This window comes from Pelophylax lessonae (assembly GCF_965119305.1).
Source record: "Pelophylax lessonae genome assembly, chromosome: 2".
NCBI classification, from domain to species: Eukaryota; Metazoa; Chordata; class Amphibia; order Anura; family Ranidae; genus Pelophylax; species Pelophylax lessonae.
In genome coordinates, this window is record NC_138769.1 from 750986981 (window position 1) to 751003471 (window position 16491).

Sequence of the window (16491 nt, forward strand, 5' to 3'; positions counted from 1 at the left end):
TACAGGGGGTATACAATGTACAACATACAGGGGTATACAATGTACAACATACAGGGGTATACAATGTACAACATACAGGGGGTATACAATGTACAACATACAGGGGTATACAATGTACAACATACAGGGGTATACAATGTACAACATACAGGGGGTATACAATGTAGAATATACAGGGGTATACAATGTACGGTAACAGCAAACACACACACACATCATAGGTTGAACTGGATGGACTGATGTCTTTTTTCAACCTCACAAACTATGTAACACCACGGGGCTTCTCTCATATGTCCGGTTTCCCGAACAGGAGAGAAGCTGCTCACCATCTAACTTTCAGTGAGAAGACCCCTGAGGATCCCAAGATGGCGGCCATGGCTCTGCCACAAGAAGAGAATGAAGAGGCAGACTCCATCGCTGACCCCCTTGCGGCCTCTTAGGACTTTTGCGGGGCACCAGGCACCCCTGTGAGTAGACTTCCTCACTCAGCCTCCTCCCCAGCCTCCACTGTATCCCTCATTGATAGGACCCTGGAGAAACTGCTAAGAACCACGGCTGGGGAAAGCACTGCAGGCCTAACTGCACTTCACCAGACTTCCCCCTCACTCCCTGGCCACTCGCCTGATATGGCACTATTACTAGCCAAATTTTCTGAAATGCTACCTACTGGACCTGCCCAAACTGCTGCTCAGATTACCGCTACAATCAAGGCTGATTTAGTGAACCTAGGCTCCCGTATTAAGCCCATAGAGCAAACCGTTGATCATTCCGTTAATAAAAATACTGCCCACATACAGAATTTACAAGACCAACTTGATACAGCACTATCCAAAATTGATGACTTAGAAAATAGGAGCAGACACTGCAATTTCCGCATCAGAGGCCTCCCCGAATCCATTACTGATGTTCACAGGGCTGTTAAATCCTTCATCGAGGCCCTCATTCCAGCTATTCCAGGTCACAGACTTGAACTTGACATAGCTCATAGAGCCTTACAGCCCCCGCGTTGAGGTGGTCTCCCTAGAGACATAGTCAAGCCACATTATTATGCCGTCAAAGAGGATGTGATGAGCCTCTCCCGGGAATCTGACCAGTTATCAATTCAGGGCCACCCTGTTCATATTTTTGTGGACCTTTCCCCTACAACCATTCAAAAGCAAAGATCACTTCAACCACTACTGACAGCTCTATCTCAAAAAGCTGTGAAATACTGGTGGTCATTTCCGTTCCAATTCAAGAATAAATCTTATGGATTTGTGACCTTCCAGGACGATGAACGTCTACTAATTCAGCTGGGCATAATTTCCCAGGCTCCATCTTCTCCAAATTCTAGCAGACACCAAAGTTCATCTAAACGCCTTCTGCTGATCAGTCCTCCTAATCAGATCTGGCAAAAGCACAAACTAAAGAGATCCAGAGACTCTCATCCTCCCTGATGAGAAACAAGAAGAGCGCCTCTAAGTGCAGTAGTATTTAATGGACAATGAACTAGACAATTACACACTCACATGGATAAAAGAAAGGCTCATCAAATACGACAAAGCCCGATGGTAAACTTGGTGCAGTGTATTCAGGGTAACAAGGCTCAAATGGTAGTGGGAGACGAGGAGGGTGCCGGAACTCTGCGTCTTCTGGGACGGCTTCGTATGGAACCAGCTTGAACCAGAGCGGTGAGGGCATGTGACGTCACCAAAGGGCGGAAGAGGAACACAACTTGTTTCAGAGCATGCGCGATTACCTAAATGCTCTGAAAATCATTGTGTTCCTCTTCTGCCCTTTGGTGACATCTAGGGATGAGCTTCGAGTTTGAGTCGAGCATAAGTTCGACTCGAACATTGGCTGTTCGCTCGTTCATCGAATGACGAACAAATGGGCTTATTCACGGGAAATTTGAGCGCCCGCATCCATAATATACTGCACGTGCGCGCACCCTTGCAGTGCATTATGTGATTGGCCAAAGCATGCACCCTGACCTCCATGCTTTGGCCAATCAAATCATCTCTGCCATGATTGGACAAAGGCAGGCTGCCTTTAGCCAATCATGGTTCAGGGGCTAAGTACACGCCCCACACTATATAAAGGCTGCTCGCACAGCAGCCGCGTGTAGTGTGACTGTGCGGGTGAGATAGGAAGTGGTTGAGGCAGGGAGAGGAAAGTGATTTGCCATTTGTCAGGCAGTGCAGTCTAATTAGGGACATTGCTAGCAGTGTGTTAGGCAGGGAGAGAGATTTGCAGTATATACCGTAGACCATATACCATATATTGATCTCTCTCTCTATATATATATATATATATATAGGGCAATTGAGTATATTTTAGGCCATTGAGTATCTATCGGTAGTTATGAGCCGAACAACACCCCCCCCCCCCCCCCGGTTCAGTTCGCACCAGAACACCGCGAACAGAGCAAAAGTTTGTTCGAACAATCAAACCCCATTGAAGTTTATGCGACTCGAACATCAAAAATCAAAAGTCCTCATTTTGAAGGCTTAAATGCAAATTATTGCCCAAAAAACGTGCATGGGGGTTTGGGTCCTGACCTGGGGAACATGTAGCAATGAAAAAAAAGTTTTTTTAAAAACAATCGTTTTTAAAGAAGCAGTGATTTACTGATTTTAATGAGGCTTAAAGTGAAACTATAAAAATGAAAACTTACTTAAAATATTGTGCCTGGGAGGGGGGGTCCGCTGAATGTGCCTGTAAAGTAGTGCATCTCTACGATGTATGTAGCCTGCTGCAGCAATACTGACATTTCTAGTGGAAAAAATGTCATATACAAATATATATACAAATTTCAAATCGCATGTACTTGTCATACGGGAAAATTGGGCCTTGGTTGAAATTGGCAAAGATCAAGTGTTGTATGTGTTCTTATCTAGTGGGGGTGCTGTGCTGTCATCTGAACTGGCCAAGGTTGGGTGGCGGCTAAACATACCTGCTGGATTGATGGGGACCTGGAAGGTTAGTATCGGCTGGAACTGAAACTGAAATTGGGCCTTGGTTGTTGGTGGTGCCTGGACACTGTAACCCCTCACAGTTACTCTTGCTGGGTGCAGGAACATGACCTGCTTGTAAGAATTCCATACAAATTTGAAATTGCATGTACTCATCATACAGGTGCAAAAAAATTGGGCCTTTAGTGTTGGTAGTGCCTGAACATTGTAACCCCTCACAGTTACTCTTGCTGGGCATAGGGCACAGGGACAGGGCCTGTTGTTTAAAAATACATACGAAATTTAAATTGTATGAACCTGTCATACAAGTGCAGAAAAATTAGGCCTTGGGGGTTGGTAGTGACCTAAACTAAAAACATTGTTGGAGGCTAGCAGAATCAAGATTGAGGAATAGGATAGGCAGCATATGCAGTCTTCAAGGGATGGCAGACCCCTAGCAGATTCAATCAGTTACATCAGCATCAGGGGCTTGATAGCTCTTGTTGATCCAGGACTGATTCATTTTCATAAAAGTCAGCTGGTCAACAGAGTCTGTGGACAAATGCACTATTTTGCCCATCACAAAGCCTTCAGCAGCACTGAACGCTGGAATCAGGACAGGCCAGTAGCTCGATTGCATATTGAGCAAGTTCTGGCCAGTGGTCCATCCTCAGGACCCAGTAACCCAGTGGATGCTCACTTGGAAAGGTCTTAAAGTCTGCTCTTGCCCCTAGATAATCATGCACCATATGATGAAGACGATGCCGATGGTTGCTTAAACCTAACAGCCCTGGGTGCTGCTGAGGACAAAAGAACTGTTTAAAGGCATCGGTCAGCCGGCCGCCTTCTCCACCGCTCCTCCTTTGGCTGAACGATGCCTTAAAAACACGTCCGGAGAATGTTGACCTCCCAGTGTCTGGAGAGGTATTGCACAATTTTTTTTTCAAGGCCTCCTCAAGATGTTTCATCCTCTGCTCCCTCTGCAAAGACAGGATGAGCTCTGCAACTTTACCCTTGTAACGTGGATCAAGAAGGGTTGCCAACCAGTAATTATCCCTCGCCTTGATAGCACGAATCCTCGGGTCCTTTCTCAGGCTTTGCAGAACTAGGGAGCCCATGCAACGTAAGTTGGAGGAGTCATGAGCTTCTGAGTCCTCTGGGTCACTAAGGATGACATTGTTAGGAGCAACCTCTCCCGTACCACGTACAACTCCTGGGGTTTCTGGGGAATAAAAACCATCCCTTGAAGACTGTTGTAGCCTATCCTCTACATCCATGCTGCCACAATCCTCCACCTCCTGTGTGTTTTGTGTCCATGCTGGCATGAAATCTGTATAAAGGGGGCCTTGTGAGGAAAGGAAGTCCTCCTCTTCCTTTACTGCTGTTCTGCCTCAAGTGCCCTGTCCATGATTCCACAAAGCGTGTGCTCCAGCAGGTAGACTACATATACATACCGCTTGAGTGCTTCTGTCAATACACCGCTTCCTCCAGTCTGAACATAGATATCAGATATTATAGCCGCATATTGCAACCGAGAACTAGACAGAAACAGCTCAGCTGCAAAACTGGAACTGTTCATTGAACAAGAATACAGGCTTTTTATACACTTGAGAAGTAGGTCAGTCACCACATGAACAATGATCCAATTTTTTACACAAAACATCACACAATGGTTTAGATAACGAGGTAGAGCTGACTCATAGCTAATCCCATCATAGAGGATCCTTAAGAATTAGTCAAATTAGCCAATATATACTAGAAACATTAAGTTGATTAAACAACTAGCCACCTGAACACACAGAGAACTCATTCCAGGTCAGACTTTCTGGCATTGAGCTCACAAAGTACAATATACATTATTACAAGTGTAAACGCATTCCCACAGTAGTTTGCTAACAGACAATAGGCGAGTTAATTAACATAATTAACAATACAAACGGATCTCCCTTCTCCTCAGACTAGTAGGCAACAGACTATAGCAGGAGACCTACTTACAATAAACACATTATGGCAGGGGACCCCAGTGGTTTGAGTGGATTACAGTAACATCTACAGTTATTGCTGGTTTGAGGCATAGAGGCCCCAAATGTGGATCTGGAACCTCCAGTTCCCAGAATTTGTGTGTTTTGGGGAGACATGAACTTGAATCAGAAAAAAGACCACTCCACGTATCCCCCAGGCATACACCTTCCAAAGAGTAGTATTCCCATAAATGCCAGGGCACATAGTCAGTGGCTAAGAGGGTGGCTCCCAGTCCTCTCCAAAAGCTCCTGTACAGGCTAGGTCTGTCACATGGAGATGGATCTCAGAGGCCCACTGGTAAGTGTCAATTCTCACAGCAGATAGCAGTGAGGTGCTGCAGAAGGCCAGGTCAATTCTGGAACCCTAGCGGTGGATGGCTGAGAGAAAAGAGTAGGCCCTAGCATTAGGTTAGAGAGTGTCACCAGGACAGAAGATAAGGGGAATAACTCCACCATTGACTTAGACAGCAATACATATCCAGCAAAATGTCTGACCCTTCCACAACCTGCCCAAACTAAAACATAAAAAAAATATATAAATTCTGGCTGGAGTTCTTGTTTGTTGACTGTAGTGAACGTGTGTATTACGATGAGAGTGAGCTGTGTACAAAGGGAAATGTTGGTCATCATGGACTCTGTGTGTACAGGGATCTTCACAGTCACTGCAATTAGTGGAAATCCATTAGGACTCTGAGAGTGCAATAAATTCACCGAGATCCCTGTACTGAAGATTTCTGGCTGAGGTCTGTGCCAGCGAAAGGTAGGTCCTGCAATCCCTGACTTCTACAATTACCACAGCCCAACACCGACCCCGATAAGATATCATAATTCTTCCCTAAACAATGAAAACTAAAGCCTGATAAGGTAATGGCACTACACCACCATTATTAGACCCTGTGCATTGTTTTCTAGTATTGGGTATTTGATATAGAAGACATTCACCTTGTTCTAGCATTCAAAAAAAAAAAAAAAACTTTTTTGCATTTATTTATCGATTAGAATAAAAATTAATTGAATAAAAAAATCAGTTGTTTTTTTTCCCTTTAGAATGCCTCATAAGGCTACCACAGCACAACATTTATTCTTTACATATACCAAATGTACAACACCAATATACAGTATATAGTAGAATCCTTCACACGGTGCTCTGGTCACCCTTCCGCGGATTATTAATATCTCTTTATTTAATCAAGACTTTTGGTCACAGGGTGGGGTCTGGGCCATTTCAAAATATTTTGTGGGTCACTGATCCCACTTCGCCAGGAACCATGAAGGAAAAAGTTGCAATTGAGCTGAACCATTGACCAAGTATTGGCGGCCACCAATTCACCAAAGCTCCTTCATGGGAGGAGAGCAAACTATCTACCAAGTATTGAAGGCTACAAATTCACCAAATCTTCTCAAAGGGAGGAGAGCAAACCATCTACCAATTTTTGGAGGCCACCAATTCACCAAAACCTTCCCACTGGGAGGAGAGCGGACCATAAATCAAGTATTGGAGGCCACCAATTCACCAAACTTTCCACTGAGATGGAGAGCAAACCATTGACTGAGTATTGGAGCCCACTAATTCACCAACTCTTCCTACTGGGAGGAGAGCAAACCATTGACCAAGTATTGGAGGCCACCAGTTCACCAAACCTTCCATCCAGAGTGGTGCAGGGAACCAAATGGCCAGAGCTTAGCAGTCTGTATTGTAGGCTGAAAATATAAAGTCAAAGCAAGGATGGGGATAATACAACTCTTCCTTTAATTGCACATTTAGTAACCCAAAATTAGGCATAACTGTTTTATTAACTTACATAGGTTGTTCAAATTTCACAACTCTATAGTGACTCTTCCTCTATAGTGTCTCTTTCTCTATAGTAACTCTTCCTCCATAGTAACTATAGAGTCCTCTATAATGATTCATCCTCTATAGTGTATCTTCCTCTATAGTAACTCTTCCTCAATAGTAACTTCTCCTCTATAGTAACTCTTCTCTATAGTAACTCTTCCTCTATAGTAACTCTTCCTCTATAGTGACTCTTCCTCTATAGTAACTATTCATCTATAGTGACTCTTCCTCCATAGTAACTCTTCCTCTATAGTAACTCTTCCTCTATAGTGACTCTTCCTCTATAGGTACTCTTCCTCTTTAGTAACTCTTCCTCTATAGTAACTCTTCCTCTATAGTGACTCTTCCTCTATAGAAACTCTTCCTCTATAGTAACTCTTCCTCTATAGTGACTCTTCCTCTATAGGGACTCTTTTTCTATAGTAACTCTTCCTCTATAGTGACTCTTCCTCTATAGTGACTCTTCCTCTATTGTGACTCTTCCTCCATAGTAACTCTTCCTCCATAGTAACTCTTCCTCCATAGTAACCCTTCCTCCATAGTAACTCTTCCTCCATAGTAACTATAGAGTCCTCTATAGTGTCTCTTCCTCCATAGTAACTCTTCCTCCATAGTAACGCTTCCTCCATAGTAACCCTTCCTCCATAGTAACCCTTCCTCCATAGTAACTATAGAGTCCTCTATAGTGTCTCTTCCTCTATAGTAACTTTGACTCTATAGTAACTCTTCCTCTATAGTAACTCTTCCTCTATAGTGACTCTTCCTCCATTGTAACTCTTCCTCCATAGTAACTCTTCCTCTATAGTGACTTTGACTCTATAGTGACTCTTGCTCCATAGTAACTCTGACTCTATAGGGACTCTTCCTCTATAGTGACTCTGACTCTATAGAAACTCTTCCTCTATAGTAACTCTCCCTCTATAATAACTCTTCCTCTATAGAAGCTCTTCCTCTATAGTAAATCTTCCTCCATTGTAACTCTTCCTCCATTGTAACTCTTCCTCCATAGTAACTCTTCCTCTATAGTAACTCTGACTCTATAGGGACTCTTCCTCTATAATGACTCTGACTCTATAGACACTCTTTCTCTATAGTAACTCTCCCTCTATAATAACTCTTCCTCTATAGAAGCTCTTCCTCTATAGTAACTCTTCCTCCATTGTAACTCTTTCTCCATAGTAACTTTGACTCTATAGAAACTCTTCTTCTTTTTTCATTGAAGGTAAATAAAAGAAAATGTGCTGAGTAAATTTACACCGACCAGCCATAACATTTTGACCACTGACAGTCAATTATCTGCTTACAAAGGCACCTACTTGGGAGGAATATATTATACAGCAAGTGACCATGTTGTCCCTGAAGTTGATGTATTGAAAGCAGAAAATATTGGGCAAGTATAAGGATTTGAGGGACTTTGACAAGGACAAAACTGTAATGTCTAGACGCCTGGGTCAGAACAACTCCAAAACTGCAGCTCTTGTGGGATGATCCTGGTCTGCAATGTTCAGGACTGACCAAAAGTGGTCCAAGGAAGTATGGCTAACCAGCAATAGGGAAAGGGGCAGCGGTGGAGGTGTGGAGGTAAGGCTCATTGATGGAGGTGGGGGGAAGGCTTATTGATGGAGGTGGGGGGGGGCTCCTTGATGGAGGTGGGGGGGGCTCATTGATGAAGATGGGGAGGGAAGGCTCATAGATTAAGATGGGGAGGGAAGGCTCATTGATGGAGGTGGGGAGGAAAAGCTCATTGATGAATTTGGGGAGGCAAGGCTCATTGATGGAGGTGGGGCGAGGCTCATTGATGGTGGAGGGGGGATGCTCAGTGATAGAGGTGAGGGTAAGACTAATCAATGATGGTGGAGGGGGGAGGCTCATTGATGGAGGTGAGGAGGGAAGACTCATTGATGGAGGTGGGAAGGGAAGGCTTATTGATGGAGGTGCGGGGAGGGGGCTCATTGATGGAGGTGGGGAGGGAAGGCTCATTGATGGAGGTGAGGAGTGAAGAGGGAAGGCTCATTGATGGAGGTGAGGAGGGAAGGCTCATTGATGGAGGTGGGGAGGGAAGGCTCATTGATGGAGGTGAGGAGTGAAGAGGGAAGGCTCATTGATGGAGGTGAGGAGGGAAGGCTTACTGATGGAGGTGGGGAGGGAAGTCCGATCCAATAGAAGAGCTACTGGAGCTCAAATTGCTGAAACTGTGAATGTTGGTAGGAAGGAAAGTTGTCAGAACACACAGAGCACCGCAGTTTGTTGTGTATGGGGCTGTGTAATCACAGACCGGTCAGGGTGTCCATTCAGACCTGTGTCCACAGCAAAAGTACCTGCAGTGGGTACGGAATCACGTTTTCTTTTACATCATGTGTATATGAGATATAATTAGGTGTATGTATGGGACCCAACCCAACCAAACATAAAGTGCTGCTCTAGGCTCCACTGACTAAATGTCCCAGTGATTCGATCCCTGTCGGGTGCAGCTCCCACTGGGCTCATCTTGCCCAATTATCAGTAAACAGGGGAAAGATGGAAGCGCACACCTATTCGATTTCAAATGTGACAGGAAGGCTTCAGCTCTATCCCCTGCCAAGTTACGCCCCTCTAACACATTTCACCCATCATGGGTTTAATGGTAAAGCCCATGATAGGTAAAACAGGTTAGAATGGTGTGGTTCAAGAGTGGATGGAGCTGAAGCCTTTCCGTCACATTTGAAATTGAGCATCTTTAGGTGCGCACTTCCATCTTTCTCCTGTTTGCTGATAATTAGGTTATTTACTAAGTAGGGTTGGGCTGGATGTTCGAGTCGTTTGACTCGAACATCAGGTGTTACGTGTGTTTGCCGGACAAACACAAACACCCGGGGGGCTCGTTCACCCGCCGATGAGGCCCCCATAATGCACTGCATGATTGAATTGCATTAAGTGCTTGTGATTGGCCAAAGCATGCACCTGACCTTTATGCTTTGGCCAATCACAGCACAATGTCTTGTCAGAGCCATGATTGGCCAAAGGCAGGGTGCCTTTAGCCAATCATTGCTCAGGGGCTAAGTCCACACCCCACACTATTTAAGGCTGCTTTCACAGCAGCCATGTATAGTGTGTGATAATAGAGGATAGGTAGGTAGTAAGTGGATAGTGAGTTCAGTTAGTTTAGTGCAGTCAATGTGGTGTTCAGGTTATACCCCACTTTTATAATATATAGATATGTTGTAGTCCTGGGTCCCCTCTCGGTGCTCCCCAAGTTTTGTGTCCCTGTCAATTAAAGTTTGTGAGCAGTGCCATGCCAAGGTGTTCAATATTTCCCATAGATGCCAATGTTAAAGATGGGGAGCAGTGTCATGCCAAGCTGACCAATATTTCCCATAGCTACCAATGAGCGCTGAAAGATTAAAATTGATCTAGGCAGGAAGGGGGTGAAAGTGCCCTGTATTTAGGTGGTTAAGTGAAACCCTATGACAGAATTAAAAAAAAAATCGGCATGGGGTCCCCCCAAAATCTATACCAGGCCATTCAGGTCTGGTACAGATTTTAAGGGGAACTCCACACCAAAATGTAAAAAAATGAAAAAAAACAAAAAACGGCGTGGGGTCCCCCCCAGGATCCATACCAGACCCTTATCCGAGCATGCAGCCTGGCAGGCTAGGATAGGGGGAGACCAACGAGTGAGTGCCCCCCCTCTTGAACCAAACCATGCCGCTTGCTCTCAACATGGGGACGTGACATCAGACAGGGGCACCCAAAGCACCCTCCCCATGTTGAGGGCAAGCGGCCTGGTATGGTTCAGAATGGGGGGGGGCGCTCCCCCCCATTCTGGCCTGTCAGGCTGCATGCTCGAATAAGTGTCCAGTATGGATTTTTTTGGGGGGGGGGGGCCCTACGCTGTTTTCTTTTTAAAATTTTGGCATCCCATAGACTTTAATAGAGTTCGCATATTCACTAGAACTTCCCTGTTCAAGATGTTCTGGTACAAACTGAACAGGGGGGGTATTTGGCCCATTACTATTACTAAGGATGACTACTCAATACATGAAGAAAGGATCTTTTTATTTGTAAGGAATTAGGGCGGCCTTCCATGATCAACCGAGTTTTGGAGGCCACCAATTCACCAAACCTCCCAACTGGGAGGAAAGCAAACCATTGACTGAGTATTGGAGGCCCCTAATTGACCAAAACTCTTAAATGGGATGAGAGCAAACTATTGACCTAGTATTGGAGGCCACTAATTGACCAATTGTTGTGCGACAGAGTGTTGTGCGACTGAGAGTGTTGTGCGCCTGACCGGGCTGTGTGTCTGACCGGGCTGTGCATCTGAGAGTGTTGTGCGACTGAGAGTGTTGTGCGACTGAGTGTTGTGCGTCTGACCGGGCTGTGCGTCTGACCGTTGTGCGACTGAGAGTGTTGTGCGTCTGAGAGTGTTGTGCGACTGAGAGTGTTGTGAGACTGAGAGTGTTATGCGTCTGACCGGGCTGTGCGTCTGAGAGTGTAGTGCGTCTGAGAGTGTTGTGCATCTTAGAGTGTTGTGCGACTGTGGGCGTTGTGCGACTGTGAGCGTTGTGCGACTGTGAGTGTTGTGCTACTGACCGGGCTGTGTGATTGTGAGTGTTGTGTGACTAAGTGTCAAGTAAGTGTAGCGGGGTACCAGAGGGTGAGAAGGTAGAGTTAGGAAGCCAGCAAACAGCCACACAGGACAGACTTTAATTACTAAATCCCCATTAGATTAGATTAGTAGGTACAATGCCCCGGCGGGTGTGGAGATGCGACTCGGTGTACATCTTGTGATATGTATGAGATCCTCAATCATGCGATCGAGGGCGAATACAAATGCCCAAAATGTAAGCACGTTGCTTCCCTGGAAGATCAGGTCCTGAATCTAGGGAGGCAGCTGGCAACACTGAACCGAATGTCTGTACATGAAGGAGAGCTGGGATCGTACCCGTCAGGCGCAGGCAGGGGCCTGCACAGAGGTGGGCGGAGTATTGGAGGTGAAGACATCAGAGCAGAGTAGAGGGGTGACAGTTAGGAGGGGTAGAAGGGGACAAGGCAAGGAGGCTGATCCTGGGCTGGAGCACCCCAATGGATAGCCCCAAATTGGGGGGCTACACTAACCCAGCTTGTAAGGCCAAACTAAACAACACACCTCAGGAAGTACCCCCATGGCTAACAGAAGATAGACTTAGAACTAAACTAGAGAAACTTAACATAAATAAATCACTGGGACCGGATGGCTTGCACCCGAGGGTTCTTAAAGAGCTCAGCCAGGTGATTGCCAGACCATTATTCTTGATCTTTAAGGATAGTTTACAGACGGGTATGGTGCCAGCTGATTGGAAAAAAGCCAATGTGTTACCAATATTTAAAAAGGGACGAGATATATCCCGGGTAACCATAGGCCGGTCAGCCTAACATCTGTAGTCTGCAAGATTTTGGAGGGGATGTTAAGGGACCCCATACAAGACTTTAGTAATGAAAACGGTATTATAAGTAGTAATCAGCATGGATTCATGAAAAATCGTTCTTGCCAAACCAATCTATTAACCTTCTACGATGAAGTGAGCTGCCACCTAGATAAAGGTAAGCCTGTGGATGTGGTGTATCTGGATAAAGGAAGGTCTGTGGATGTGGTGTATCTGGATAAAGGAAAGCCTGTGGATGTGGTGTATCTGGACTTTGCAAAGGCCTTTGACACCGTTCCCCACAAACGCTTACTGTACAAACTAAGGAAGGTAGGTATGGACCATAAGGTGAGTACCTGGATAGAGAACTGGCTGCAGGGGAGGTTGCAAAGGGTGGTGATTAATGGGGAGTACTCAGATTGGGCGGGTGTGGAAAGCGGGGTCCCCCAGGGTTCTGTCCTGGGGCCAATTCTGTTTAATTTATTCATAAATGATCTAGAGGAGGGGATATCGAGTAAAATTTCAGTATTTGCAGATGATACTAAACTAAGCATGCCAATATCTTCTGGGCAGGATGTGGAAACCTTACAAGCGGACCTGAACAACATTATGGGGTGGGAAACTACATGGCAGATGAGGTTTAATGTTGAAAAATGTAAAGTAATGCACCTGGGTGCCAGAAACCAGAAAGCAAGCTACTCACTAGGGGGGGAACCTCTGGGTGAGTCTAGGATGGAAAGGGACCTGGGGGTACTGGTAGACAACAAGCTTGGCAGTGGCATGCAATGCCAAGCCGCCGCAAGCAAAGCCAACAGAATACTGGGATGTATATAAAAGGGGATTCACTCCAGAAATAAAGAGATTATTCTCCCACTCTACAAGACTCTGGTCCGGCCACATCTGGAGTATGCTGTCCAGTTCTGGGCACCGGTCCTCAGGAAGGATGTGCTGGAACTGGAGAGAGTCCAGAGAAGGGCAACAAAAATAATTAGGGGAATGGAGGACATCAGCTATGAGGAAAGACTACAAGCACTGAACCTATTCTCTCTGGAGAAGAGACGATTGAGGGGGGATATGATATCAATGTACAAATACTGTACTGGCGACCCTAGCATAAGGAACAAACTATTCAGAGAAAGGGAATACAATAAGACACGTGGCCACTCACTAAAACTAGAGGGAAGGCGGTTTAACCTTAAAATACGTAAGGGGTTCTTCACTGTAAGAGCAGTAAGGATGTGGAATTGTCTTCCGCAAACAGTTGTATCAGTAGGGAGCATTGATAGTTTCAAAAAACTATTAGATGGGCACCTTAAAGACCACAACATACAGGGTATACAATGTACAACATACAGGGGTATACAATGTACAACATACAGGGGTATACAATGTACAACATACAGGAGTATACAATGCACAACACACAGGGGTATACAATGTACAACATACAGGGGTATACAATGTACAACACACAGGAGTATACAATGTACAACATACAGGAGTATACAATGTACAACATACAGGGGTATACAATGTGTGGTTAACAGTAGACACACACACATCATAGGTTAAACTGGATGGACTGATGTCTTTTTTCAACCTCACTAATTATGTAACTATGTAACCAAACCACCCCACTGGGAGTAGAGCAAACCATTGATTGAGTATTAGAGGCCACCAAATGACCAAACTTCCCCACTGGGAGGAGAGAAAACTAATGCCAAGTATCGGAGGCCACCAATTTGAATCAAAATGGATATTCCATTTATAAATTAATTACAACATATGGAAACTGAGTGAAAACTTTGCAGCAAATCCTTTTTACAAATTTTTAGCTGGTTTGGTCAATAGTTGGTCTTTTGGTTGAAGATGTTTATCGATATCTTCTACAGAATCCAATGATTTATTGGGTTTATTGTACATGTTGTTATTGAACTGTATGTTCTCTTTCCCTCAGAATTTTGTCTTCCATTAATGTTTCCAAGATGGAAGGTTTAAGCCACAACCAGACCCGAGTTTACTATACAGAATTTGTCCTCTTCGGCTTTCCCGGAATAATAAGATATAGAAAATTTTTGTTAATTCCATTTCTTTTTATTTATATAACAATCCTGGCTGGAAACATTCTAATCATTCACCAGATTTTCATTGAACCGAAGCTCCACTCACCCATGTACTTCTTCATGTCCCTCCTCTTCGCTGCTAATATTTCCTGCACAACATCCGTTTTGCCAAAGTTTCTTCTCGGTTTAACATTGGATATGAACCAGATCTCTCTGGTTGGCTGCCTAATTCAGATGTTTTTCATTTACTTCTTGGGCGCTTTTGAGTCTGGTGTCATCCTGATGATGGCACTGGACAGATTTGTAGCGATCTGTAGACCTCTGAGATACAACAACATCATGACCAAACGTTTCCTCGCCCTGTTGGTTATCCTTGGGATAGCGCAGAGCATGTTCCTTATTGTTCCAACGGTCGTAGTGACTTCCAGAGTCCGTTTATGTAGATCCAACATCATTCAGAACTTTGTTTGTGAGAACATGGGGCTTCTGAGTCTTGCCTGTGATGATATCTCCAAAGTTCATGTGGTGGGACTCATGGTTAAGATCTTTGGTACGCTACTTGATTTTGGTCTCCTTTTGGTGTCCTATTCTTATATTTTATACACGACCATGAAGATAATTGCTGGGAAAGCTCGTCACAAGGCCTTACACACCTGCGTCACCCATCTGGCTGTGGCCATGCTTATCTACGTCTGTTCACTTATAACATCCATCGTGTACAGAATGCGTACACAGATTTCCTACGACGTCAAGAACCTCTTCAATGCCATCTATATCATGCTGCCAGCCTTTGCCAATCCCTTTATATATGGCGTAGGGGTGAAAGAGATCAGACAATGCCTTCTCAAAACATGGAAGATCAAGAATACAAGTCACTTTTCATAAATGCTTGTTCAGGTCTACATTCTCTAGTGTGAACAGGAGGCCTCAAATGTTAGATAAAGAAAAGGTGAGGAAATTTTCATACTGGCTCCCAGATGTTAGGGAGAGAAGAAAACAGCTCGATCTGTTTGGCTAAATCCTTATTTTTCATTTAAGATGAATAAATGGACCAATTTTTCGATGAACAATTCCATATAATAAATAGAGATGGGCCGAACAGCCCTCTGTTCGGTTCGCACCAGAACTCTGTAACAGGGAAAAATTTGTGCCTAAGCCGCAAACTCTATTACAGTCTATGGAACCTGAACATGAAAAATTAAAAGTCCCCATTTTAAAAGCTTATATGCAAGTTACTGGCCATAAAAAGGGTTTGGGGGCCTGGGTACTGCTCTGGCGGACATGTATCAATGCAAACATTTTTTTAAACCAGAAGTGATTATAATGATGCTTTAAGTAAAACAAATAAAATGAAAAATTCCTTTAACTATAGTGCCTGGGGGGGGGGGGGGGCCCTTGCCTGAAAAGTGGCACATCTGTACCGTGTATAGAACCTGCTGCAGCAAAACTTACATATAGAAAGGAAAAAAATGGAAAAAAAATAAAAATCCATACAAGGCTCTTTAGGTCAGGTATGGATTTTAAGGGGGACCCCATGCCAAAATTAACCCCCTCCCCCAAAATCCATACTAGGACCTTATCCAAGCTTACAGCTCTGCAGGTCCAGAAAGGAAAAGAGTGCTCTGCCCCACCTACCCCAAAGCACTATGTCTCCATGTTGATGGGGGCAAGGGCCTTTTGCCGAAAACCCAGGGCTGTGGTTGTGGAGATCTTTGGGCAGGGGGCTTGTCATAATCTGGAAACCAGGGGGCCCCCAGATTCCAGCCCCCAATATGAATGAGCATGGGGTACATAGTGGGGATCGACCGATTATCGGCAAAGCGGATATAACGAGGGCCGATATGCACTTTCCCCGATATATTGGGATTGGCCCCCGGAGGTTACCGATATTGCCGATAATTCGGAAAAGTGCTTGTACCGGAGTGATGCCTGCAGCTAGAGGAATCACCCTGGTACCGGCGTCCATAGCCAACGGTCGGCAGTCTTGTAATGACAACCGATGCGGCTGAGAAACCATTCAGCTGTCATTTCAAGGAGCGGGAGGGGACGCCCCCCCCCCTCCCGCCGCCTTCCGCGGCTCGCCCGGGTCTCCCGTCCCACTGGGAGAGCCGGGCAAACAGCCTGCACGGCCGCCGAAGACCCGATCAAAGCCGCATTCGGCTCTGATCGGGTCTCCATGCAAAAACCCAGAAGTGATGTCATGACCTCACTTCTGGGTACTGGCGCCAGATTAAAAAAAAAAATGACAGCATT

General features: G+C 45.0%; 1 protein-coding gene across 1 annotated transcript; it reads left to right on the forward strand.

Annotated features, from left to right (window-relative positions):
• Nucleotides 1-14160: 14160 nt before the first annotated feature.
• Nucleotides 14161-15123, forward strand: LOC309547894 (olfactory receptor 52B2-like; the record flags this gene model as incomplete). The annotated part of the gene is made up of 1 exon (XM_082247896.1): nucleotides 14161-15123. One exon carries the CDS (start codon nucleotides 14161-14163, stop codon nucleotides 15121-15123), a length of 963 nt encoding a protein of 320 aa, XP_082104022.1.
• Nucleotides 15124-16491: the final 1368 nt, after the last annotated feature.